The sequence below is a fragment of the Paramormyrops kingsleyae genome, chromosome 21 (assembly GCF_048594095.1).
Source record: "Paramormyrops kingsleyae isolate MSU_618 chromosome 21, PKINGS_0.4, whole genome shotgun sequence".
NCBI lineage: Eukaryota > Metazoa > Chordata > Actinopteri > Osteoglossiformes > Mormyridae > Paramormyrops > Paramormyrops kingsleyae.
The window spans coordinates 433,024-459,303 of NC_132817.1; the positions used below are offsets into that span (position 1 = coordinate 433,024).

Sequence of the window (26,280 nt, forward strand, 5' to 3'; positions counted from 1 at the left end):
AGTTTTTCAAACTTTGAAGTCTCACTGATGAGTTTATTTTAGTGATTGATCTATATAATGCCTGTGTGCTGATTTGTTTCTTCACATTTATATTGACCAATTTATGGTTAGTATTTCTTGTGTTTAAGATAAGAGGGTGAATGTGTTTATGGTTATTGAATTTGTTAGGGAATGCCCAGACCTTGATGCATGAGCCAAGGGAGAAAAATATCGACATCTATCAATGTCTGCGTGAGTTCTGGAAGAGGCACTACTCTGCCCACTACATGACTTTGGCTCTTCAGTCTAAAGGTTTGGCAGTCACTCAGAAGTATCATCACTATTGTGTCATATACATTTGTCAAAGCTTTGTTATTCCTGTAGATGAGAGAAGATGAATGTTTGAAATTGGGTACAGAACAGTGAGTCAATGTGAAACACCCATCCTTGTGCAGAAACTCTGGACACTCTGGAGGAGTGGGCGAGAGACATATTCAGCAAGATCCCCAACAAGTATGTTAAACCTATTGTCGATACAGAGACTTTAAAATGCAAAAATATACTGGTATATATTGAGCCGTTTGATCTGCTTTTTAGTGGTCTGCCCAGACCTGACTTCTCTCACCTCCTGGACCCTTTTGATACCCCAGCATACAACAAACTTTACAGAGGTAAACCTGTAGGCGTTTCTTATGATTATTGTGGTTATTTTTTCAAATAATAATTTGATTGATTTATTGTACAAAATAATGTTTACGTTTCTACAGCCTATTTAGACAATTGACTTGAACTGTGATCAAATCTTTGCAGTCTTTCTCAGTAGCTATTGGGTGGGATTCAGACCCAATTTTGCCGATGTAAGGCAACAATACTACGACTGGGGCTGCCATGCTCATCAGAAATGGCCAAATATCACATGACATTTCACTGTGATTTCCCCATTAGGCCCCCAGTTTCATCAGGGCCTGATTGACCCTACTTCCTCAGTTATTTGTTGTTGGATAAATAAATGTAGTTACGATGACTTGTTATGATGGAGTTCCTCCGGTTCTGCTGGAGACTTGTGTCTGAGTGGTAGGTTTTGTGTGTTGCAGTGGTTCCTGTGAGGAAGGTGCATGCTCTTACCATCACCTGGGCGTTGCCTCCCCAGGAAAAGTACTACAGGTGAGTCCACTAGGTAAGAAGGTGTTTTCACCTGAAAGCCTCTGACCAATGATGCTAGCAGCTTAATATTAGGAACTTAAAATACCTGTTTAGCATATAGTGTGTTGTTTTTTGTTTTTGATTATCTTATAGAAAGGTATTGGTAGTCTGTGTCTGAAAATGTAAAAATATTAAAGGTGTAGATATCAGCCTGATAAGTTTGAAATGTTGAACTTCACATAATTTGTCAGTGAATAAATGTATGTGTCTGTGTGTGTGGATATGCGTTTCTTTCAGGATAAAACCCCTTCATTACATTTCTTGGCTAATCGGTCATGAAGGCACTGGCAGCATCCTTTCGTTGCTGAGGAAGAAGTGGGTCACATGGCATGGTTTATTTATCGCATAGCCCCCTTGCAACAGGAACTTCCTTTGTCTGGTTTGCTTTCTGTTAATCATTTTCTTGTTCTTTAATTTATGTATCTTTTTAGTATGCAGTGTTGACCTGTTCTCCCAGCCCAGTTATACCTTCTGATTTCACCTATGCAGGGGTGGAAGTTTTATAAAAAATGTAGACCAACATACAATTTGTTTACTAGCCAGCGGGCTAGTGTTAATTTTGTTGCCTTCATCTAAATTTCTCATCTGAGGCTAGTGCACAAGCTTAATTTCCAGCCCTGCTTACATTAAATTATTGTGCTTCTAAGTTTGTTTTTATAAACACTGTCTTTGAACAAGAGTAAAAAAAATTAATGCAAAGTAACTGCTGTTGTGTGACTGATTTTTGCTTTTGCTCTTTTTAGGTGTTTGGCTTTGGCTCTTTTTGGTGGAAACAGTGAAACAGGATTTGATCAGAATACCACCTATTCAATTTTTAGCATCTCCATCACTCTGACAGACGAGGGCTTCCAGAACTTCTACCAGGTTACTATACCAACACATTTATAAACCTTTAATCCATAGTGGGGTTTTTTTTAAATAATATTTATACTGATCTGTTCATAAGTGACAGCAGTTGCTCTGGTTAGGCCTGTCTTATTACCTGGTATAATGTAAAGCTTCCCCACCCCCCCAGGTAGCGCATGTTGTGTTCCAGTATCTGAAAATGCTTCTGAAAATGGGCCCTCAAAAAAGGTGGGAAGATGGTCATATTTACACTGTCATTGATTTTACCATAACAGTACCAAATTAACCTCATTTCCATTTTATTTCTCTTAAACATTTTGTGTGATTTCTGTCCCTCAATGGTTCTTTAGAATATATGAGGAAATTCAGAAGATAGAGGCTAATGAGTTTCAATACCAGGAGCAGGTAGGCATTTGTCTGGATGATTATTGTGTGCTAATTGAAATGGATTCATATATTCATATAAAATTTATAGGATAATAACAAACATTACAATTGTATAACTCTAATATGTATTAACACCATTATAAAGCTCTTACGCATGTTTGGATGTTAAAGTATGCTTACAAGGTGCTTTTGGATGTTATATGAATGCATTATGAAGGTGCACTGAATGTTCCATGAATGTATAACGAGTACATTATGAAGTTGCAGAAAATGTAAAGCGTTACCAATTATTCTGATATGCACATTTTCAAATTCTTGTTGCCGCTGTGTCCAGTTTTAAATCTACAATATAATCTTACAGACTGACCCAATTGAATATGTGGAGGATATCTGTGAGAATATGCAGCTATTTCCCAAAGAGGACTTTCTCACTGGAGATCAGCTGTTATTTGAATACAGTCCAGAGGTAATGCATCTGCAATAGCCAGTAGTGTTTCACTGCTCAGTGGGTAGTATCACACCTTCAAGGTCGGGATTGTGAATCCTGCCTTCCTGCGGTTTGTGGAGTTTGCATGTTTTCCTCATGCCATGCCAATTTACACTGGAGGTTCTGATTTTCTCCTGCATGCTTATACATGGTTCTTTGGTTGAAATGAAAAGTGTATTAAACTTTTTCTAATAGGTGATCTCAGCAGCTCTGAACCTTCTGACCCCAGACAAGGCCAATCTGCTGCTGCTGTCCCCGGAACATGAGGGTCACTGTTACCTCAAGGAGAAGTGGTTTGGCACTCAGTACAGTGTTGAAGGTAAGAGGCAAGATACGTGGTTAATGTAAAATAGTCAATAACATAATTAGGAAACCATTCTTATGAATTATATCTTTCCTAGCTTTTCATCTTGTTCAGTAGTTTAGTAAGAAGTTTTGTTTGTCTCATTGATTTCCTGCATTTTAAATATTTAGATATCAGCCAGGAATGGCGGGACCAATGGGCAGGAGATTTCAGTCTAAATCCAGACCTTCACCTTCCAGCTGAAAACAAATTCATAGGTAAGCTTGTCTCTGTTAGATGTCTCTTTTCATTTGCCTTATGTTGTATGTATATATTATATCTATTTATTTAGCGTTATGTTGCTTGTGCTCCCTTCCCCGGAAATACATTGCATTTTCACCAAAATTTGAACATACAGTTGGAAAGGTGTTTCTACTGTCCACTGTATGATTTAGTGCATGTTCTTTACATCACATGTTTTGCAAAAGTCACTTGCCACACATGGTGCATGCGGTTGGGTAGAAGCCTCTGCATACTTTTTAAGAATTTATTTCATCCATTAGATGGCAACAAAATCCTGCCCCAAGCATTATTTATGCTTATCGTATGGGGTCTAAACTCGTTTGGATTGGATTGTCATTTTTAATGTATTTGAAGAGCTCTTTTCCAAAACGGCATAAATCCATTATGATCGTTTTCAGGAAAATATAATTTTTTACCTAGATCCACACATTTTGTTAATATTTAATTTATCCTGTTAAAATGGTTTGTTGGCTCGGTCTGAACATGTTGAACAATGATTGTTAAATCAAACAACAGTATTGTTGATTATAAATTCAAAGTTTATAATTTTTTTTTTCCAAAACACTCTAAATCCATCCATTCTTTTCCAAAACGCTATAAATCCATCCATTTACTTCCTAAAAGTTGATTGTTTATGTGTGTTATGTGTGAACATGCAACATATGACATCAGGGTCTCAGCAGCCTTGTGTTGACATCCCACAGTAGGTATTAACGCACCACCTGAGTGACAAACCTTCTTTTTTTTGTTGTTTTTTTGTGGTTTTCTTTGTCCAGTCGGCGTTTTCTACCTCACTGGCTCATCAATGTCATCAAAAGGGTTTAAAGCACTCATTTTGAAGAGGACACTAAACACTAAACAAGATCGCAACAAAACTCTATCGCCTCAGAGCGTCGCCAAGTTCGATTAAGTTGCACGCTCACCGAATTCTGATTGGTCGAGAGTACATATCACGTTTTGACAAAAAATAGGTATGGCGCTTATTGCGGTTTGGATAGAAACAGCATTTTGCAGTACATCTTAAACAAGGAAATATAGTGATTTGGCATGAAATGTTGATGGAGCAGTGAATAGGTTCAGTGCACAGCAAAATGACATGACAAACTCATTTTTTTTTTATTTGGCGTTTATTGCGTTTTGGAAAAGAGCTCTTCATTTGTATACACAAATGAAATGCTGTTTCCCAAGACCAGACAAAGCTATAAAAGACAATACATAAAATAGTCAAATGTAATAAAAGTAGACAAATGTCACCTTGACAGGTAGGCTATAAAATATAAGAAAATAAATAGCTGAACAAGTATATCGAAAAGGGATAAGTCAGCAAAGTGTCCACTATTGAAGTTTTAAAGTGACGGTTTTTACATAAAATTGATCCAGAATCATACTCAGGGTTAATGTCAAGGAGGTTAAAGAATCAACAAATTTCTAACACAAATATTCTCTCTAACCACTACAGCTACTGATTTTACCCTAAAAACATCAGACTCTCCTGACACTGAATTTCCCGTCCAGATTGTCAACAATGGCAAAGGATCCTTATGGTTCAAGAAGGACACAAAGTTTAAGATACCCAAAGGTATTTATGCATGCTTCTAAAAGTTATCAGAAATCATGCCTTGAGTCTGATCTCCAAGCAGGATGCCTCATATCAAGTAGTTTAATTTGCTTTCTTTTTCCAGCCTATGCACGATTCAGTTTAATTTCTCCCTTGGTTCAAAAATCTCCTGCAAAGTAAGTAGATCTAACTTAACAATTATGAACAGTTGAAATCAATACAACAATCAAATAACCTCCTGTAGCAAACAGGTGACACTGAGCTTCTCACCCAGTTCACTGCTACTTTCTTCCAGCCTGGTCCTCTTTGACCTCTTTGTGAACATCCTGGCCCACAACCTGGCAGAGCCGGCATATGAAGCTGACGTGGCCCAGCTGGAATACAAGTTGGTGTCTGGGGAGCACAGTCTGGTCATCAAGGTCAAAGGTTTCAACCATAAACTTCCAGTGAGTGACCTGAAATGGCTGGATGTTACAGTAACATGATTTTATTCAGATGTATAATTTGAGACCAACAGTCCCTGGAGTAACTGAGGTTAAGGGCCTTGCTGAAGGACCCAACAGTGACATCACTCTAACGACCATAGAGTTTCAACCGGTTACCTTCCAATCACCTAACCCACAGAGCCACAGACTACCCCAAAATGAGGGAAAATGAAACGTAGCTGCTCTTCTGGCACGCTCAGTTAACTGCTGCTCCTTATTGTTGAACCTAGCTCCTGCTGAACCTGATCGTTGACTACCTAGCTGACTTCACCGCAGCACCAGATGTGTTCGCCATGTTCTATGAGCAACTGAAGAAGACCTATTTCAACATTCTCATTAAGCCTGAAAAGCTGGGAAAGTGAGTTACAAAAACTGCTTGCTTCTGTTGGAATTTATTTTGTTGGATGCATGGGCAATTGAAACAGTAGAATTTCTATATACATTTATGGACAGCAGTAAGGCATTGAACATACTTTAGACTAGTGTTTTGAGGAAATAATTTTGTAGTGGATTATAACTTATATGTTATTTTAATGTGACAGCCCTCTCCATGGCCCTTCTCTCCCTTTTCCCTGTTCCATCAGGGATCTGCGGCTCCTCATTCTCGAGCACTCACGCTGGTCTATAATTCAGAAGTACCAGGCCATCATGAAGGGGCTCAGCATGGCAGACCTCATGGACTTTGTGTGCTGTTTTAAGTCTGAGCTCTATGCAGAGGGACTGGTGCAAGGCAATTTCACCAGCAGTGTGAGTTTATTCTGCACACAAGTACCTTCATACTTTTTCAGTGATTCAGTGCACTGCTGTGCTTCTTCAGACTAGTTCACCTTTAAACTCTTTTATTCTCATAGGAATCCAAGGAGTTTCTCCAGTATATTATAGAGTAAGTTTGGACATCTCTTCCTATTGATCGTGTTATTCAACATTGTGTTTCTGCAATATTTAGACTTATTTAGCAGATGTTCTTATTATAGGAGCTTGACAGATTTCCACATACATGTGCATTAAATTAATGTGGCAAAGGATATGTGGAAAACTACCCAGTTTCTCCATAGGGATGAAGTATCACTGTTCTGTGGTATTATATTCTGTTTAATACAGTGGCAAAATATTAGACACCTATTTAGGTGACAGAATTGGGTTGGAGGTGCCTGGCAAGGTGCACCTTGCTTTACTTCCACCTGACTTTATACTACTACAACTCTGCCTGCATGGAAGCTGAGTGAAAGCTGATTGGGGCAAAATCAGCAAGAATAAACTCCCCATACATCACATATTTATGTAAACACATTGATAATTTGTTCTGTTGATGGAATTGGCCAAAATCAGCACCATGTCTTTCTCTCAGGCTTTCTCATCTGCCTTTACTTCTGTCTCAGCAAGCTGCAGTTCGCACCCCTGTCAGCAGAGGTCCCAGTTCTCTTTCAAGTGGTAGAGTTACCTCTGAATCCCCATCTGTGCAAAGTGAAGTCTCTTAACAAAGGAGATGCTAACTCGGAAGTCACAGTGTATTACCAGGTAGCTTAACATTTAATTGTTGTTCAGCACAATAACACTTCTGGTAGTGGCATTGCTGTCTGTGGAGTCTAATGTAACTTGCTTAAATGCTGAGATTGTCAATCTGGCAAAGGCTTTACCAGACAATTAAAACAGACTTGCACTCAGTAATGATATGCACTGTGGGGTCGATTCTCCCATCAAGCACTTTAAGCACTTAATAAAAATGCGCTTAAAAAGTTACACACTTCTGAGTTACACATATTTTCTCATCAGCATGGACACCCCACTGCACTTAACCTGAAAAGGAAGGCAACTAGCAAAATGTGGAACATGGACTATTTCATTTACATTGTGAATCTAATTGAAATCAAACTTTTATTTTGTATTTTGAAATTACTTTTAAAATTAAAGCATGGCGGTAGCCTACAATGCTTATATTTGGTCATTCTGGTGAACATGAAAATCCTTTGGCAAAAACAAAATGTCACTGTTTGAATTTTGTGCAGAGCAATTGACATATATAGTTCTGATTTAATGATTCTGCAACAGTTTTCCCTAAAACAGTACTGTTTTAAAATCAAATAATGCAAATGAGATTAAATATTTTTAAGTCTTTCAACTTTGTTGCAAGTAGCCCACAATAGACAGTCAGTTGAATAAATGCATATTGAGTCTGAGTGCACTTAAACCCCAGACTTAAGTCAATGGAAGAATACGTTTAAGTGAAAAAACATGTGCTGTTTTGACTTAAGTGCATGGCAGAATAGACCCCTAAGTTATTAACTGAGCAACTTTAATATCCTTAGCCCTGTTCTCTCTCATACATCCTTATGGGTTTCTTCCTCTTTCTCCTCTGTAGTCTGGACCCAAAAGCCTGCGTGATCATGCACTTATGGAACTTTTGGTGGTGAGTAAGTGTAGATTGGTAACCTGTCTGTACATGGGCAAATATGTCCGTGGAAAAATGATTTGATTGGGGAAAAAAAAAATTAGGCTACGTTTTTCAATGGCATGTTTTCGGTAAAACAATTTTTGATCAAAATGTCTATCAGAATTTGCCATGAGGTTTGCCCTTCATAGCAAATTTTCCTAAAATCCTGAAATTCTACTTGAATGTTTAAATCAGTGTGGTATTGGGTGAACAAAAAAACAAACTGAAACTACCTTCTCTTACTGGCTTCAGTAATAAGGATCACATGTGAGAATAGTATTACAGAGGGTTTTCCTTTATTTATTATATATGCGAAATATAGTGGCAATATATTAACATGGTGATGCATCACATTTATGATTGCAAGATACTACTTATAACTGCTCTGATTTTCTGATGAGGTTGAAGTTTATAATTTTACACTAACTTTTTAAATACCTGGAGTGTGACCATGTCGGCCTAGCAAGCAGCCTCCACATGCATAAAGAAGTATTAATGTACTGGGTAAGGGGTTGGAAGATGGATGGATGCCACAAAGTCCTTAGCTGTGTAAAAGAATTACACTTGTGTTACGCTTTACATTAACCACACCTTCATAATGCCTTTATAATGCATTCATAGAACATTCATAATGCATTTAAGTATACCTTAATATCCTAACATACCTTAACAGATGTACAGTAATATACATTAATAAGAAACATGACATAATTATATAAGCATATTTACATGATGTATTAATAACTAGGGATGCACAACATTTAGGTATACATATTAGACGGATTGGGTATTGGTATGTGACCGATCCATGTCCGATACTTATTTAGTTCTGAGCAGTCTGTAAAAAGATAGCTCCTGTTAATTTATTAAATTTAAATTATTAAATCTAGTCATTGATTTGTACAATCACTCACACATCAGCTCTTTCCCATTTAGATGTGTTTTTGTAGCATTCAAGTTAAACGCTGATGCTGCCACTCAGTCTATTTGCCACTCAGCAGGTGTGACCGCAATGACTTCCACCTTGGGTGATGTCACATGCATACCCTTTGCAATACAAGGAACATAAGAACATCAGATAAAAGGGTGACTATCCGGAAGTATTTTACGCTTTAACAACAACTAGTAGCACCATGAGCCATTTTGAGAGGTGGAAGCAGTGTTTAGTGGAAAATCCCACTAAACAAAGCTCACACAAGTGTGACAACTCCAGTAATATGAAAAAAAAGCAATGCATGGTTTGGGAGTCCCTAACTAGGGCAGTTTTCCGCACTTGCTGTAGTTCTTGATACTCAAAGGAGCTGTTATTGCAACAAAGTGTAAGATATACTGTTACCAGTGGGAGAAAAATTGTGGGGTATTATAAGCATTCACCATTTGCATATACTCTCTTGGAAGATGTTCAAACTGAACTACAAATGCCTCAAAAAACGATTAAAACAAGATGTGCAAATGAGGTTTCTAGTAGCCAAATTAAAGATTTTTTTTTTCGTTCCAGGAAAATAGTCATAAACCAATTTTTACTCGAACCAAGGCAATTTTCCCCATAAGAAAGCATTGAAATTCGATTAATTCATTCACAAGCCTACCAAATAATAATTTCTGTTAATAAATTTTCTGGTTTTTATAGTAAAAACATTAAAGAAAAACACAATATAGTGTGGCGATGGGCGGACCAATGGGTTGCGGGAGAAGAGAGAGACAGTGGGCGCTTTTCCACCGCACAAAGTACGGTACTTTTGGTACGGTACTTTCGCTTTTCCATTGACTTACGGTCGAGTACCACTACCGAAATCTCGAGTACCAAAAGTGCCAAACCAGTTGGGGTACTTCTTTGGTACTTCGGTACTTTGGGGTGGGACTTACAAACGTATTTGCTGTCGATTGGTTATGCAAATAGCCTGCCGCTGAAACACAAAATACAACCGCCATCTTTTGAAACACACAGCGAACAGAGCGATCACCGCGAGAAACAAAATAAAAAGCAGTAGAAACAAAAATATAAAAAAGTAAAATGGAAGGATGGACAAACGAGGAAACACAGGCTTTAATCGCCATATGGTCGGATGAACAGATCCAGTGGGATTTGGATGGCACGACTCGAAATAAAAAAGTTTTTGCCGTTCCGAGCAATTCAGTTTCCCTGTTTCCCCTGTCGCGCGCTGATTTGTACACGGTTTCGCTGTTGTTTTCATGTCTTTTTACGAAGTTCTTGAGGTAAACAAGCCGTATATTAATTTTAAAACATCACATGCCTTTTCTGTTTTTTGTCATTACAGATAATAAATGACATTACTTAATTCGCTGGATAGAGGTATTTCTTGATGAAAACGGTATAGTATTGCTTATAAGACTATATTATGCGTGACGATCTACTGTATTCATATGTAATAATGTACCTGAGTGATTTTCAGACATTTCACATACCTCTTTGCTTTAATATTAGGGGAAACATAGGGAAACTGAATTGCCGGGAACACCGTAATACCAAGCCGCTTGGAAGAAATGGGGCACACGCGAAACACCGAACAATTCCGCTTGAAAATCAAAAAACATAATTAAATAATTCGTTTGCTTTCAAAAGACTGAATTAGCAGTAAGCTAAATCTTACTGCTTTGATCGGCTTAGCCAAAGTAAGTGTACCTACGTAAACGTAATTGATGGCAGCATGATTTGGATTTTACTAAATCTTATACTGTGATAGAAGCTGACATAACAATAAATCGCATTTTCCAGCCTCAGCTGTTAGTTTTAATTTTGGGCTGTCAGTCAGGGGCGGTCACTGATGATGTCATTTTTTACGCCAGTGGAAAACCGACATGAAAGAAGTACCAAACTTTCGGCACTTCATGGAAGTACCGAAAGTACGGTACCTGGTGCGGTGGAAAAACGCCAGGGAAATCATGCTCATTATTAACAGTCCTTAACCCTTGTATTGTTGTTGTTATTAATGGTTGCATTTCCCTATTGTCGCGCATGTGTTTGCCCGCGTCTTTGCCAATCCGATCCTGGCGTGCATTTAGTGTATGTAAATATTCTTGCGTGTGTGAATCTTGCAGTTCGGCGTCTGACAGCTTTGTTTTTCCCATCTGTTTATTTGGGTTCGGTGCGCGTTGGGTGCCTGTTGTGGTCCTTTTATTTACAGCTGCACACAGGGCATGCTAGGACATGCACCCCGCCAGTGCTACACAGTATAAAAAAAGGAATCTGGTCGAGGAATCTGTTCATCAACAAAATTTTGTACGCGAACCAATGCATTTTTTTCACAAAATTTTTGGTCGTGAACCAAATTGTTTGAAAGCCACAGCGTTCATGAACCGCAGGCACCACTGTATTTGGTCAGTGGTGCTGTCCCCAGAGTATGAACACCTACTCCTCACTGCAACTTCGTGCCTGGCGCAGTCACTCCCGGCTCAGAGAAACAATATATACCTGGTGTAAGGAGCTTGGCATCGCTTGTCGCCCGCGATATATTCCCCGCTCCCCACGTCGTTGTTTTCATATAAACTGTACCTCCTCCAATGCTATTCTGACAATTTGGACTGAGACCACAGTCGTCAAATGGCACTTCAAGACGCCAGATTAGATCAAGGAGCATGTTGAGTTATCTGCCGATCACTACGGAGCGGAATAACCAAGGCAAAGTTGCCGATTTAAATCTTCGATGTGCTCTCTCTAACTGTCGGTCCTTGACGGATAAAGCAACCTTGCTAAATGAACTGTCTATTGCGAAGAATCTGGACATGCTACTTCTCATTGAAACTTGGCAAACTCCAAATGACTATTTATTATTTTTTTTGAAATTTTTTATTTTGATGTAGCAGCTTAAACAACAGTACATTATTTCCAAACAAATGTAATTACATCGTTCTCTGCCAATCAATTTCATAATACAGAACTAAATGAACAAAATAAAATAAAATTCAAATAATGTTATTAATAACAATAATCATTTGTACAATTCAGGGGAGGTTAAACATAAACTTAGTAATCATACACTGTACTGAATAATGTCAAGTGTTCATTCTTGGTCTAGGTTATGAACTATGGGTAAAAAAAAAAAAAACCATTGGCTTCCAACAAGGGAAAGGCATACCATAGAAATTACAATATTTTCCATTCAGAAAAGTAAGATCAATTTTTATACTTCCACAAAGTCTGGCCATAATGGTTTTATATATTTAACCCACCTGGACCAGATTTTTCTTAACACATTCTTTTGCAGACGGAGGGAAAAAGTAATCTTTTCCATAAAATAAATATCATTTACTTTATCCATCCACTCTTTCATTGTGGGAGGTTCAGGAAGCAACCATCGTCTTGAAAGCGCTTTTTTACCAGCAGTTGTTAAAATTCCAAAAGGATATCTCTCGGAGGGTCTTATTTGAAGATCAGCACTTCCTAAAAAGTAATGTGGAAAAGTGCAAGGGCATTAAAGTTTTAAGAATGCTTTTCACTGCTTTATGAAGGTCTGCCCAGAAAGGTTTTATCACTGGGCACTCCCAAAATATATGCCAATGATTGGCTTCCCGAAACCCGCAATGTCTCCAGCATTTGGTGTCCCCTCCCTCAATATGTGCCTTCTGTTTTGGTGTAATAAAGAATCTGATAAGACATTTCCACCCAAATTCCAGCCATATGTGAGAGTTAGTACATTTCCATAGGAATTTATATACATCAAGCCATTCCTCATTTGGTATAGAAAAGTTACCCTCTTTTTCCCATTTTTCTTTAATATATCCTGTAGAGTGATTTTTTTTTTATCCTAAGACCTTTATAGAATTTGGAAATGACACCTTTATTTGAGCCGCCTTGATAAGCATCTATAAATATCTTTACAAGTGGGTCATCAAAGTCTGTTTTACTTTTGATGTTGCTTTCAAAGTGATTGCGTAGTTGGAGATATCTATAAAAATCATGTTTCTCAAGATAATATTTTCCCTTCAAGCTGTCTAAGTCTTTCCAACCTCCATTTTCCTTAAGAGAATAGTATGTTGTTATTCCTTTTGAGATCCACGATTTGAATCTATAATCCATTCTATTTGGTTTAAAATCAGGGTCATAAGCACACCATTGAATTATTTGTAATTTACAATCCAATTTATACTCTTGTTTTACATTCCAGATTCTTAGTTGAGCTTTAATCCATGGGTTTTGCACCTCATCTATAAATCTTTTCAAGTTTTTATGTGTCAATACTGCTTGAATTGGGGGATCATTCATTATTGCGAGTTCAATATCTTTCCACCTAGCTTTATACTTCGGATTACATATGTTAATTAAGTATTTAGTCTGGGACGTATAAAAATAATCCTTAAAATGGGGTAATGCCATACCCCCTTCCTCCTTTGAAAGCTGTAATGTGTTGAATTTAATCCTGGGTTTTTTTCCTTGCCAAATAAACCTAGAAATGATCTTATCTAATTCAGACCAATATTTTGAGGGGATTTCTACTGAGAGAGCTTGAAACAGATAGAGATACTCTGGGAGAATGTTCATCTTTATTGAGTCAATTCTATGACTGAGGCCTAGGAAAGAGACGGCATTCCATCTATGAATATCGTCTTTGATTTTTATTAACAATGGGTCTAGATTTGCCTCTGTTAGCGTTGAGATTTCTTTCGTTAAATGTATACCCAAATATTTCAGTGAATTCTGATGCCAATTTAGTAGGAATTTATCTCTTATATGTTTTGGTGGTGTATAATTCAAAGTCAAAATTTGTGTTTTTTATATATTTAATTTATATCATGCATATCTGCCAAATTTTCCTAGAAGATTCATTAATTCAGGAAATGAGTCGGTGGGTATACTTAAATAAATCAAAATATCATCAGCATATAAAGCCAATTTGTGATCTTCTCCATTTATATTGATGCCTTTAATGTTTTCAGTTTGCCTTATCCATTGTGCAAGAGGCTCTATATAGAGCGCAAAAAGCAGTGGTGAAATTGGGCATCCCTGTCTTGATCCACGTTCTAAGGTAATGGTATCTGAAAGGTATCCATTTATTTTTATTCGGGCAGATGGTTTATTATATATTGTTTGAATGCTCCTATCAAAGATGTTGTGAATGCCAAATCTTTCAAGGGCCGTATACAGAAAGGACCAACTTACGAAATCAAAAGCCTTCTCCGCATCTAAATTAATTAGAAGAGCTTCCAGTCCGTCTTGTTGAACATGACTCAATATCTGCAGAGATCGTCTAATATTATTATGAGTTTGTCTTTGAGAGATAAACCCAGTCTGATCGTTATGTATTAATTGCGGGAGAATTTTTTCTAGTCTTCCGGCAAGGACGCTTGCATGTAGTTTGTAATCGACGTTCAGGATCAAAATTGCTCTGTATGAATTGCAGTCTAATTTATCTTTTCCCTCCTTTGGGATAACTGAGATGATTGCTTCGCTCCATGATGGAGGCATTTTGGCCTCCACTAAAGATGCATTGCAAGCCCAAAGAAGACTTGGTATTAATTCAGATCGAAAAGTCTTATACCACTCTGACGTAAAGCCATCGGGGCCAGGAGACTTATTCATCTTGAACCTGGAGATGGCATTATTTAGCTCTGTCTCAGTTATTGCAGCTATTAACGTTTGATTTTGTTCCTCAGTTACAACCGGTAAGTTGAGGGAGTTGAGAAATTGTCTAATCTGTTGCTCATCCTCTAGATGTGGTTGTGTATACAATAACTTGTAATATTTTTTAAAAGTTTTTTGTATTTCATCTTGTTTATATTGTATGTTTTTAGAGTATAAATCCCTTATTCTATATATTGTATTGTCCATTTGTTGTTTCTGTAGCTTCCTTGCCAAAAGTCTAGTTGATTTAGAGCCTGATTCATAATATTTCTGTTTCTTAAATATCATCAATTCCTTGCTGAGACCTCACCTAGAATATTGTGTGCAGGTTTGGTCACCATATCTTAAAAAGGACATTGTGGCCTTAGAAAAGGTGCAGCGTAGGGCCACAAGAATGATTCCTGGTCTTAGAGGAATGTCATACGAGGAAAGGTTAGTTGAGCTAAATCTGTTCAGCCTCAAGCAAAGGAGACTGAGGGGGGACATGATCCAGGTCTATAAGATTCTAACAGGTTTGGATGCTGTTCAACCGAATAGTTACTTTAGCATTAGTTCAAATACAAGAACTCGTGGCCATAAGTGGAAATTAGCGGGAGAACATTTCAAACTGGATTTAAGGAAGCACTTCTTCACACAGCGTGTAGTCAGAGTATAGAATAGTCTTCCTGATAATGTAGTGCAAGCTGAATCCTTGGGTTCCTTTAAATCAGAGCTAGATAAGATTTTAACAACTCTGAGCTATTAGCTAAGTTCTCCCCAAGCGAGCTCGATGGGCCGAATGGCCTCCTCTCGTTTGTATAGTTCTTATGTTCTTATATATCTCCCTTCCTTATCTGAGATTTCTGAGAGGTAATCAAATGGTAATTTTTGTGATATTAAAATTGCTACTCCTCTTCTATGGCCCGACTTGTAGGATGAGTAATACACCTTAGAGAATTCCATTCTCTTTAGTTTTTCATGTTCTACAGAAGTGAGATGAGTTTCCTGTAGGAGCACAATATCCGCTCCTTCCCTTTTCATTTTTAACAATATTTGACTTCTCTTAACTGGGTTCAAAATACCATTCACATTAAATGTAGTAACTTTAAGCTTGTGCTTATCCATAGTCTTTTTTTTTTTTTTTGGTTACCAAGGTTAATCCCTCCCAGTGCTTCCACTGGTATTCACCTTGTACATTAACAGTACCTCTCCCAAACTACAAACTTTAAACAAGAACCAAACAAGAATAGTTTTAAACAACAAAACGCCACCACAGCAAACAGGAACAGTTGTTTCCTGTGTTGAGGCTCGTTTTAAAAGAGCCTTGGGGGGCTTCATACAGTCAAAGCCTCCGTGAGGGAAAGTCCCATGTCGTGACAAAAGTGGGGCCCTACTATATGGTCGTACGGTACTCCAAATGAAATTGTAAATAATTTAACTAAAACAACAAAACAGAAAATTTCCGGATAACACGCCAATTAACAAGTCCCGACTACTTTAATTACTCAAATAATAAACCGTAGGATTTACACTACATAAAAATCGGTAGCAGTCAAAGTATATATCTGTGAAAGTCAGCTAGAACTTATCTGCATTCCTGATTTAGGAAAACTTCTTTGGATGATCATTTCCTGAACTTCTGGAGTTTTTCTTTGTATTGCGAGCGGGCATTTTTATTGGGTTGTGTGCAATCTTCTGCTGCTCCAGATTCCTGATCCCTGCCCCGGTTGTGTCGCTTCCCCGCCACTTGCCAAGTAGATAATAGCGCGATTTGCTCCTGATCCGTATTAGTGGACGACTTAACCACTGTAACGTAGAATCCTTGTGAAACCATGTCCCTCGTTGCCTCTGTATCCTCCTAGTACAGCCGAGTGCCGTCATCATAAAATACACGCATCCTTGCCGGATACGGTGTCTGAAATTTTATTTGTTTTCCTTTTAATACTTTCTTAGCTTCGGCGTACTCCCCTCGTTTCTTAAGCACTTCAGGGGGGAAATCATGGTCGATGTAAAAACGAGCATCGTTGCAGAACACTTCTTTTTTCTGCCAGGCTCCCCGAAGCACCTCTTCCTTCGATAACTACTGAACTTGACTACGATTGACCGTGGCCTTGCTTGTGGATTATTGGGTTTCGGTGATAATGCTCGATGTGCTCGTTCAATCCCAAGCTCTCTGTCCTGGGGAAAGTCTAGTGCAGTTTTCAACAGGTTATCTAGAAAGTCTCCATCAAGTCACACAAATCGGATACTGCTCCTCTCACACAGGGGGTCCCCCAGGGATCAGTTCTAGGCCCAAACACTTTTCACCATCTATATGCTTCCCTTAGGTCAAATTATATGTCACTATGGTCTCAGCTTCCATTGCTACGATGACAACACTCAATTATATGTAAGTGCTGACACTAGTACATCCATGCCACCATCTTCACTAACTAACTGTATCTGCGAAATCACACACTGGATGACTCAAAATATTTTACAGCTTAACGTTGATAAAACGGAAATTGTACTGGTGGGGACTAAAAACTTCTATCCACTCTGTCTAAGATAAAAAATAATGTTAATGGAGTCTTAGTAGAACCATCAAGTATGGTTCGTAACCTGGGCATAATTTTCGATCAGTTTCTCACCTTTCAGTCACATGTTAGCTCTCTGGTACAGACTGCATTTTTCCAACTCCGCAATATCTCTCACCTCCGTCCATCCCTCAGTGTTGCGGATACTAGAACACTAATCCATGCCTTCATCACATTCCCGCCTTGACTATTATAATGCATTGCTTTCTGGCCTCCCATCAAAACTTCTGAACAAACTACAATATGTTCAGAACTCTGCTGCCCGTTTGCTAACACATACAAGAAGATCTGCCCACATTAGTTACCTGTCACTTACAGAATCAAATATAAAATTTTACTAATCACCTACAAAGCTCTCCATGAACTTGCCCCTCACTATCTGTCTGACCTTCATCTTCTATACACCTCTGCTCGCACACTAAGATCATCAGGCTCCAACCTTCTTACCGTACCTAAATTCAGATTATCCTCTGTGGGTAGCAGGGCGTTCTGTGTGACAGCACCTGCACTATGGAACACACTTCCTTATAGTCTGCGAGAGATAGTCACTTACCATTTTCAAGCTTCAGTTGAAAACTCATTTATTCCATGAATGCTATAATGTAACTGCTACTACGTAACATTCCTGTTGTTGTTCTGTTGTTATTGCATGTGCATTGTTTTCTGTATCATTGTTTGCATTGTAAAGCGTCCTTGAGTGTGAGAAAGGCGCTATATAAATAAAACATTATTATAATTATTATTATTAGTTAAAAAATGAACAGTATTGTTAATATATAAAGTATAAATATTTATGTTAAATATATACACTGCTCACAAAAATTAAAGGAACACTTTGAAAACACATCAGATCTCAATGGGGGAAAAAAAAAATCATGCTGGATATCTATACTGATATGGACTGGGTAATGTGTTAGGAACGTCAGGGGCATGCTCCTAATGAGATGACAGATGGTGTCCTGGGACTGAGTAAAACATAGTGTCCCAGAGGTGTTCTATAGAATTTAGGTAAGGCAAGTGTGGGGACCAGTCAGTGATATCAATTACTTCATCCTCCTGGAACTGCCCGCATACTCTTGTCATATGAGCCCGGGCATTGTCGTGCACCAGGAGGAACCCAGGACCCACTGCACCAGCGTAGGGTCTGACAGTGTGTGCAAGGATTTCATTCCGATACCGTTGCGTAGCCTGTAGAGGTCTGTGCTTCCCTCCATGGATATGCCTCCCCAGACCATCACTGACCCAAACCGGTCATGCTGAACAATGATACAGGCAGCATAATGTTCTCCATGACTTCTCCAGACCCTTTCATGTCTGTCACATGAACTCAGGGTGAACTTGCTTTCATCTGTAAAATGCCCAGGGCACCAGTGACGGACCTCACAATTCTGATATTCTATGGCGAATGCCAGTCGAGCTCCACGGTGCTGAGCAGTGAACGCAGGGCCCACTAGAGGACGTTGGGCCCTCAGGCCACCCTCATGAAGTCTGTGTCTGATTGTTTGGTCAAAGATATTCACACCAGTGGCCTGCTGGAGGTCATTTTATAGGGCTCTGGCAATGCTCATCCAGAAGTAGCTACCAGTCCTGCTGATGGGTAAAGGACCTTCCTCCTAGAGTAACTGTCTGTCCCCTGGAATCTCCTCCATGCCCTTGAGACTGCACTGGGAGACACAGCAAACCTTCTGGCAATGGCATGTATTGATGTAGTGACACTGACTGTAGCCAAATGCAAAACTAGTGAAAAAAACTGTCAGAAAAGATGAGGAGGGAAAAATGTCAGTGGCCTAAACCTGTTAAACCATTCCTGTTTTGGGGGTCGTCTCATTGTTGCCCCTCTAGTGCACTTGTTAATTTCATTAACACCAAAGCAGCTGAAACTGATTAACAACCCCCTCTGCTACTTAACTGACCAAATCAATATTCCAGAAGTTTAATTGACTTGATGCTAAACTCTGATTAAAAAGTGTTCCTTTAATTTTTTTGAGCAGTGTATTTTACATATATATTTATTTTATTAAAATATTAAACTAAAAAAAAAAGAGCTCTTGAATTGGCCGGTATCTGCAGTCGTGTTGCATTTCCCAGTTGCATTTTTCTTGGTCCAATCCTGATTGATGATGTTTTTGGTACCGATCTTGGCCAATTTCTGAATTTATTCATTTAATAACAATTGCCAGACTAAACATTTCTTAGGAATCTCCAAACAACTGACACATTTCCTGTAAGCGTTTTACCTTGTCTGTCATGCAGCATTATTGGATGGAGAGAGGGTGACACTTGTGGATGGAAACTGATTTGGAAGTAGTGGTGGGTGATGTGGCCAAAATGTCATATTGGGATACTTTTGGTTATAATCACGATCCACAGTATAGATCTCAATTTGTTTTGGAATGTATCTCGTAATTAAATTAAATTAACCATTTAACCACTTAACCAGCAAGTCTATCCATACAAAAAAATAATTTTTATGTACTAACAAACATTTGCAGAATTTGTACGGTCATGAATATCCTGTAAAAATCATGGAATTAAGAAATCCGATTTTCCAGATCTGGAAAAGTTACGGAAAGTGAATAAAATCTGAGTTTTGGAAAAGTCACGAGTTTTGTAAACGTTTTAAATCAACATTCGTAGTACAATCCAGTATCTCTCAAGCAGTATCTTGATTAAACTTTCTGTATCCGCACAGGTCATGTTGAAATATTAATTATTAGACTGTTGAAGGCGAAAATGAGAAAATACATGCCAACAAAGCATTTTTCCCCCTCTATACCCAGCATTTTTACCCCTCTATATGTATCGGCATGGCACTCAAAAAAATAATAAAAAAAAAAATGTAAACAGTGGTGACGTATTTTTATACCACATCAACACTACAAATGTAGGTCTACGTGTTAAAAAAAAGGATCTTTCAGTACTAAATACAAAAAATTTTCTAATCAAGGGCAAAGAGTTCAGTCCATGGCCATTGTCAGGGTCCGACCACTTGGGGCTATAGTCCCGAGAATTTTAGCCCCGATGCCAATTATCCTCCCTCTAAAACAAAAACAGTCAAGCCTTAGGTAAACTTGACTTGGCCCCCAGATCTTTCCATTAGCTAGAAACTCCGCTGGTTCAGTCTGAAATGCATTATGATTGGTTGCTGTATCTTATCTCTTGTGTTATCATATGGTAATAAGAATACATTTCAGCTTTTAATCATAACCACTGAAATTTCAATGAAGAGGTTTGTTTTGTCTGATATGCAGAATAATGTCTAAATTGAAACAAGTGAAATAAAAGAATCTGTGTTCACCATTAACTCTGTTTATCATTAAAATATGTGTGTATCATTAAGTTTGTGCTAAACGACAAATTATTATACATGCTATTATAATTGCCCTGACATGATATAAGCATGATATACAGCACCCTCCACAATCTTGTAAAGATTTGTAAAAAGGGTTGGAAAAAAAATCTACCTTTCAGTGAAGTAGCTTCATCTCACACTGAAAAAATGAGAAAAATCCAACCTATCTATCAAAAACACATGTGCCACGATTATTGGCATCCCTGGAATTTATGTTGAACACAATGTAACTAAAGCACGTTTCCCCTGTAAATCGTACATCTTTGAGCTGTAATTCATGACTTCTTCATTAGCTGGAGTACAAACATGAGGTGACACAGATCCCAAATTCCCTTAGTCATCCATCAACATGGCAAAGGTAAGAGAACATACACTTCTCTCTCATTTGGTTTGTATTGACCTTCATAAGTCAGGGAATGGGTATAAATAATAAAAAAATGAACAACAACTGGAACTGTTACAAACTTCCTGGAAGTTTCGAAAGACCACTGGAACTAACTTTGACTGGAACCAAAATTCAATGGTCTGATGAAACAAAAGTGGAGCTTTTTGGTAATAAACATTCAAGATGGGTTTGGTGTAAAAAGAAGGATGACTATATAAAAAGAACCTTATCCCAACTAAAATGTGATGGAGGTTCTGTGATGTTGTGGGGCTGTTTTTCCTCCAAAGGCCATGGAAACCTTGCTAGGGTACATGGCATTATGGACTCCATGAAATGCCAGGACATTTTAAATCGAATGCTGCCTGTACCAGGAAACTAAAACTGGGCTGTCATTGGATTTTCCAGTAGGACAGTTATCCTAAGCACATGTCCAATGCAAAACCTGAATCCCACTGAAAACCTGTGGGTGGAGCTGAAGAATAGAGTACACAAGGGAGGGCCTAGGACTCTGGATGATGTGGAGAGATTCTGTAAAAAGGAATGGTCTCAGATGCCCTGTTTGGTATTCTCCAACCTTATGAAATATTATAGGAGATTCAGTGCTGTTATACTGCCAAAGGGAGGTTGTACGAAGTATTAAATGCAGGAGTGCCAATAATCATGTTTTTATTCAAAGTAATTATTTCTTGACGAAGGATTTGTTTTTCTTTGAATACATTTATTTCAAAGAAAGATTGGATTTTTCTCTTTTTCAGTGTGAGATGAAGTTACTTCACTGAAAGGTAGATTTTTTTTCTAACCCTTTTTACAAATCTTTACAAGAGGTGCCAATAATTGTGGAGTGTACTGTATGTATTATAAATATGTCACAAAAGAACGAAATAATGTTATCTTGATGTGTGTCCAACATGTTATAGAATGTGTAAAGTTGAAATATTAGTTATGGAAAAAAGGGTGTGTTTGTGTGTGCATAGCATCAGTGTCATAAATTTCGTGTGGTCTTGTGGACAATGCTAGAAAAGAAAATATTTTTATATGTAATTAATATTGTTAACTTGAAGAGTAGAATGTGTAAAGACCATATGAAGTCCAAATATCAAACGGTACAAAACATAGACGTGAGTTTACATATGTGTGCAATTGTCTGCGGTGTTTTGAGATGCCACAATGCACTTTGCATATAAACACTTCATGTGCTACCTGTGAAAAAGATTGCTCTGCTATTAGTACAAGCTAGCAGAGAAATTTAGATGCAGAATGTGTTCAGCTTCACCGAAGTATCAGACAGTGTAAAAAAAAAAAAAAAAGAGAGAGATGTGTGTCCGTGTAACAGTATGAGAGAATCTATGTCATTTAAATGTTTACTGGAAGGAACTTGTTTAATATATAAAATAATCACTTTCACAAAAAGTATAAGGTAGCTTATAATTCCACACAGGTGCTAACAGTTGCCCTGCACCCAAAGACTTTCCTTTCTACATTTCACATGCAAATAACACAGTGGCATTATTTGTTTATGGTATTATTATTAATAATAATAATAGCATTATTATTAATATAAGAACATAAGAACTATACAAACGAGAGGAGGCCATTTGGCCCATCGAGCTCGCTTGGGGAGAACTTAACTAATAGCTCAGAGTTGTTAAAATCTTATCTAGCTCTGATTTAAAGGAACCCAAGGATTCAGCTTGCACTACATTATCAGGAAGACTATTCCATACTCTGACTACACGCTGTGTAAAGAAGTGCTTCCTTAAATCCAGTTTGAAATGTTCTCCCGCTAATTTCCACCTATGGCCATGAGTTCTTGTATTTGAACTAATGCTAAAGTAACTATTCGGTTGAACAGCATCCAAACCTGTTAGAATCTTATAGACCTGGATCATGTCCCCCCTCAGTCTCCTTTGCTTGAGGCTGAACAGATTTAGCTCAACTAACCTTTCCTCGTATGACATTCCTCTAAGACCAGGAATCATTCTTGTGGCCCTACGATGCACCTTTTCAAAGGCCGCAATGTCCTTTTTAAGATATGGTGACCAAACCTGCACACAATATTCTAGGTGAGGTCTCACCAAGGAATTGTATAATCTTAGCATTACCTCCCTTGACTTAAACTCCACACACCTGGAGATATATCCTAACATCCTATTGGCCTTTTTTATTGCTTCCCTGCACTGGCGAGAATGAGACATGGAAGCATCAACATACACACCAAGGTCTTTCTCATAATCAGCTACCTTTATTTCAGTAGGTCCCATAAAATACCTGGGGCTGGTTGCACAAAATACCTTAAGTTTTCCTCTCAAGTATGACACTTAAGGTTTAATTTCTCCTTAGCTAAGGGATTTATTTAAGGGTGTTGCACAGAACCCCTTAAAAGGTTTCCTTAGTTAAGGAAAAACATTAAGGGATTTACGACATTGAAAGACGCTTTACAGCAGTAAAATTGTCCCGTTTCCATGGATACAGTTCATATGCTTGCACTCGCGCCTGCTTGTGATACCCGTTATCGCCTCACAAAGTTACTCACAAAGTAAAAAAAAAAAATTAAAAATGGGAGAAAAGAAGACAAGAAAGCCAAATTGGTCAGAGGAGGAAAAGATTATACTTTTAGGGGAATACAATAAAAGAAAGAACATATTAAAAAGTAAAATTGATAAGCAAATAACAGCAAACAGAAAACAACGGATGTGGGAGGAAATTGCAATGAAAATTAATTCAAGAAGTGTACTTTGTGCTACAACGTTAGTTATTTTATGTTCATGATTGGAAACTAACTGAACATTGATTGAATATTGATTTTTTTCTGTTAATAAATTGAGCTTCATATTGAACGGGAGCTTGAATAAAGAAGTGTGTCGCTATTTCATCCTCTTCTTGTTTAGAGTGGAATTTCACCACGGTGTTCAACAGACGGGCAATGGCATTTGAAATTCGGTGAATGACGCGGCACACCGTTGACTTGTGGACATGAGATACATCGCCTATTACAGCCTGGAACGAGCCCGTAGCATAAAACCGCAGAGCAATCATTAATTGCAACGCAGCTGGGAGAGCACGGCTTCGGATTGTGGAGTGATCCAACTGTAGACAATCGGACAAATCATTAATTGACTGCCGGTCAAATTTATAAAGCAAAATCAATTGCTCATCATTAAGCGTACCTAAGGGGTTCTCCCGGTCGCGGAAAATTCTTTTTGGGATGCGTTCATTTTCGTTATTTACCATCATAAACTGCCATGTTGCAGTTAAGGTACGGTTAGAGGTACCTTAATTTTTTCCCCTTAGTTTGGTTGCTAAGGTCTTTTGTGCAACCGTTAAGGGATTCCTTAAGTATAAGACCAAGATAAGGAGAAAAACTTAAATACTTAAGAGAATTTTTTTAGGAAACCTTAAGGAGGAGACTTAAGGGTGTCTTGTGCAACCGACTTTATTTTAAAGAGACCTTAACTCGGACTTTAAGGAAAATCTTAACTTAAGGTGTTTTGTGCAACCAGCCCCTGTACTTTATATTTCTGCTCCCTACATGGAGTACCTTACATTTGTCTATGTTAAATTTCATCTGCCAGGTATCGGCCCAGTCACTAATTAAATCAAGATCCCGCTGTAGCTGCTGAGCCGCTAGTTCAGTACTGTATCTGCTACACCACCCACCTTGGTGTCATCTGCAAATTTCACCAGTTTACTGTATATATTGATGTCTATATCATTTATGTAAATTAGGAACAATAGTGGTCCTAAAATTGAACCCTGCGGTACCCCACTATGAACGCAGGCCCACTGTGACATTGTGCCTCTTATAACTACTCGCTGCTTCCTATCCGTTAACCAGTTATCAATCCAGGTCGCTACAGTTCCTAAAATACCTGTCGCTTTGAGTTTAAGTGAGAGCCTCTTGTGGGGAACAACATCAAAAGCCTTTTGGAAATCTAAGTAGATGACATCATAGGCCTTCTTATCAACTTCCTGAATAGCTTCCTCAAAAAACTCCAACAGACTTGTTAAACAGGATCTACCTCTCCTAAATCCATGCTGGCTATCCCTCAAAATGTTGTTTGAGTCCAGGTAATCTACCATTTTCTCTTTGATTATAGCCTCCATAACTTTACCAGTTATACAAGTTAGACTGATTGGCCTATAGTTTGACAAATTACTTCTATCCCCTTTTTTGAAAATGGGCGTTATGTTGGCATGCTTCCAATCAGAAGGTACCACACCTTCAGATAAGGATTTTTGAAACAGTAAAGTTAAGGGTCGGCAAATAATATCCCTCATCTCTTTTAACACTATAGGTAAGATGCCATCAGGGCCCTGTGATTTATTTATTTTGAGCTTAGCTATGCTTTGCAAAACATCAGCTTCAGTTATATATTTTAGTTATAGATGATGCCGGACTAGTAATAAGAACTGGTAAGTTACTAGTGTCCTCAACAGTGAATACCCGTGCAAAACTATCATTGAACTCATTTACTATATCAATGTCGTTTTCAATTATAAGACCCTTACTATCCTGCAGATTAGTAATTTCAGCTTTTAGAGCTCTTTTAGAGTTATAATACTGGAAGAAACTTTTAACGCCATCCTTAGCCTCCAATGCGATTTTCCTTTCGACATTCCTTTTAGCTCGTCTAATGTCATTTTTTAACTCAGCCTGTAGATTTAGATACTCTTGCTTTATTCTGTCATCCTCAGTTATTTTCCATTTCTGGAACAAAGCCCTTTTCCTCCTTACTTTATACTGTACTTTATTTCCCTGGTAAACCACCTAGGTTGCAATTTCCTAAATTTATTCCTGCTGGAAACAGGTATGAAGTCCTCTTGCACTTGCAATAATGTGCTTTTAAAAAATTCCCATGCCTCTTCAACAGTTTTGTTATTTAACTCCATCCAGTTCACAGTTTCTAGTTTTAGTCTCATACAATTGAAGTTAGCCTTCCTAACATTATATATTTTTGATTTGGACTTTGCTCTTCGGGCACTAAACTTAACCTCAAATTTAACCATGTTATGATTGCTACTGTCAAGTGGTTCTAAAACGTCTAATTTACCAATCCTATCCTGGTTATTAGAGAAAACCAGATAGTGCTGAGTCGGTAGGAGGCGGTAATGCTGTGAGATCTCGCGAGAGCTGTGCGTAATCCAACATGGCAGCGTTCTACAAAAAAAAATCAAACAAAACTTACTTCGATAGCCAACTTAACCAAGCCAAAATATTAATAATAGTATTTATAGTACTTTATCGGATAAATAAGTTCACTCATTTACATCCTGGACGAAGAAACCTTGGAAGATTTACAGGATTACGTGGACGAGTGTTACGAACGACTCATCATGAAGAAGAACCAAGCGACTCCGTCCACGAAGAGAACCCGCTCGGACTGTACTTCAAACAGCCCCTCAAGCAGCCCTTCATCGCCGGATAAGGAATACGGAGATATCCTAG

General features: G+C 38.2%; 1 protein-coding gene across 2 annotated transcripts in view; it reads left to right on the forward strand.

The window, feature by feature from the left end:
• The window catches only part of nrd1a (nardilysin a (N-arginine dibasic convertase)), a 48,804-nt gene that overhangs the window by 10,870 nt on the left and 11,654 nt on the right, over positions 1–26,280 (forward strand). For both annotated transcript variants that reach the window (XM_072704462.1, XM_072704463.1), the window contains exons 8-26: positions 169–291; positions 435–492; positions 577–650; positions 1,074–1,143; positions 1,420–1,497; positions 1,926–2,046; positions 2,198–2,256; positions 2,379–2,433; positions 2,777–2,881; positions 3,098–3,221; positions 3,377–3,463; positions 4,948–5,067; positions 5,171–5,222; positions 5,342–5,492; positions 5,762–5,889; positions 6,116–6,278; positions 6,383–6,414; positions 6,911–7,049; positions 7,891–7,938. In XM_072704462.1, the coding sequence (XP_072560563.1) occupies positions 169–291; positions 435–492; positions 577–650; positions 1,074–1,143; positions 1,420–1,497; positions 1,926–2,046; positions 2,198–2,256; positions 2,379–2,433; positions 2,777–2,881; positions 3,098–3,221; positions 3,377–3,463; positions 4,948–5,067; positions 5,171–5,222; positions 5,342–5,492; positions 5,762–5,889; positions 6,116–6,278; positions 6,383–6,414; positions 6,911–7,049; positions 7,891–7,938 (1,787 nt within the window). The remainder of the gene's footprint in view (positions 1–168; positions 292–434; positions 493–576; positions 651–1,073; positions 1,144–1,419; positions 1,498–1,925; positions 2,047–2,197; positions 2,257–2,378; positions 2,434–2,776; positions 2,882–3,097; positions 3,222–3,376; positions 3,464–4,947; positions 5,068–5,170; positions 5,223–5,341; positions 5,493–5,761; positions 5,890–6,115; positions 6,279–6,382; positions 6,415–6,910; positions 7,050–7,890; positions 7,939–26,280) is intronic.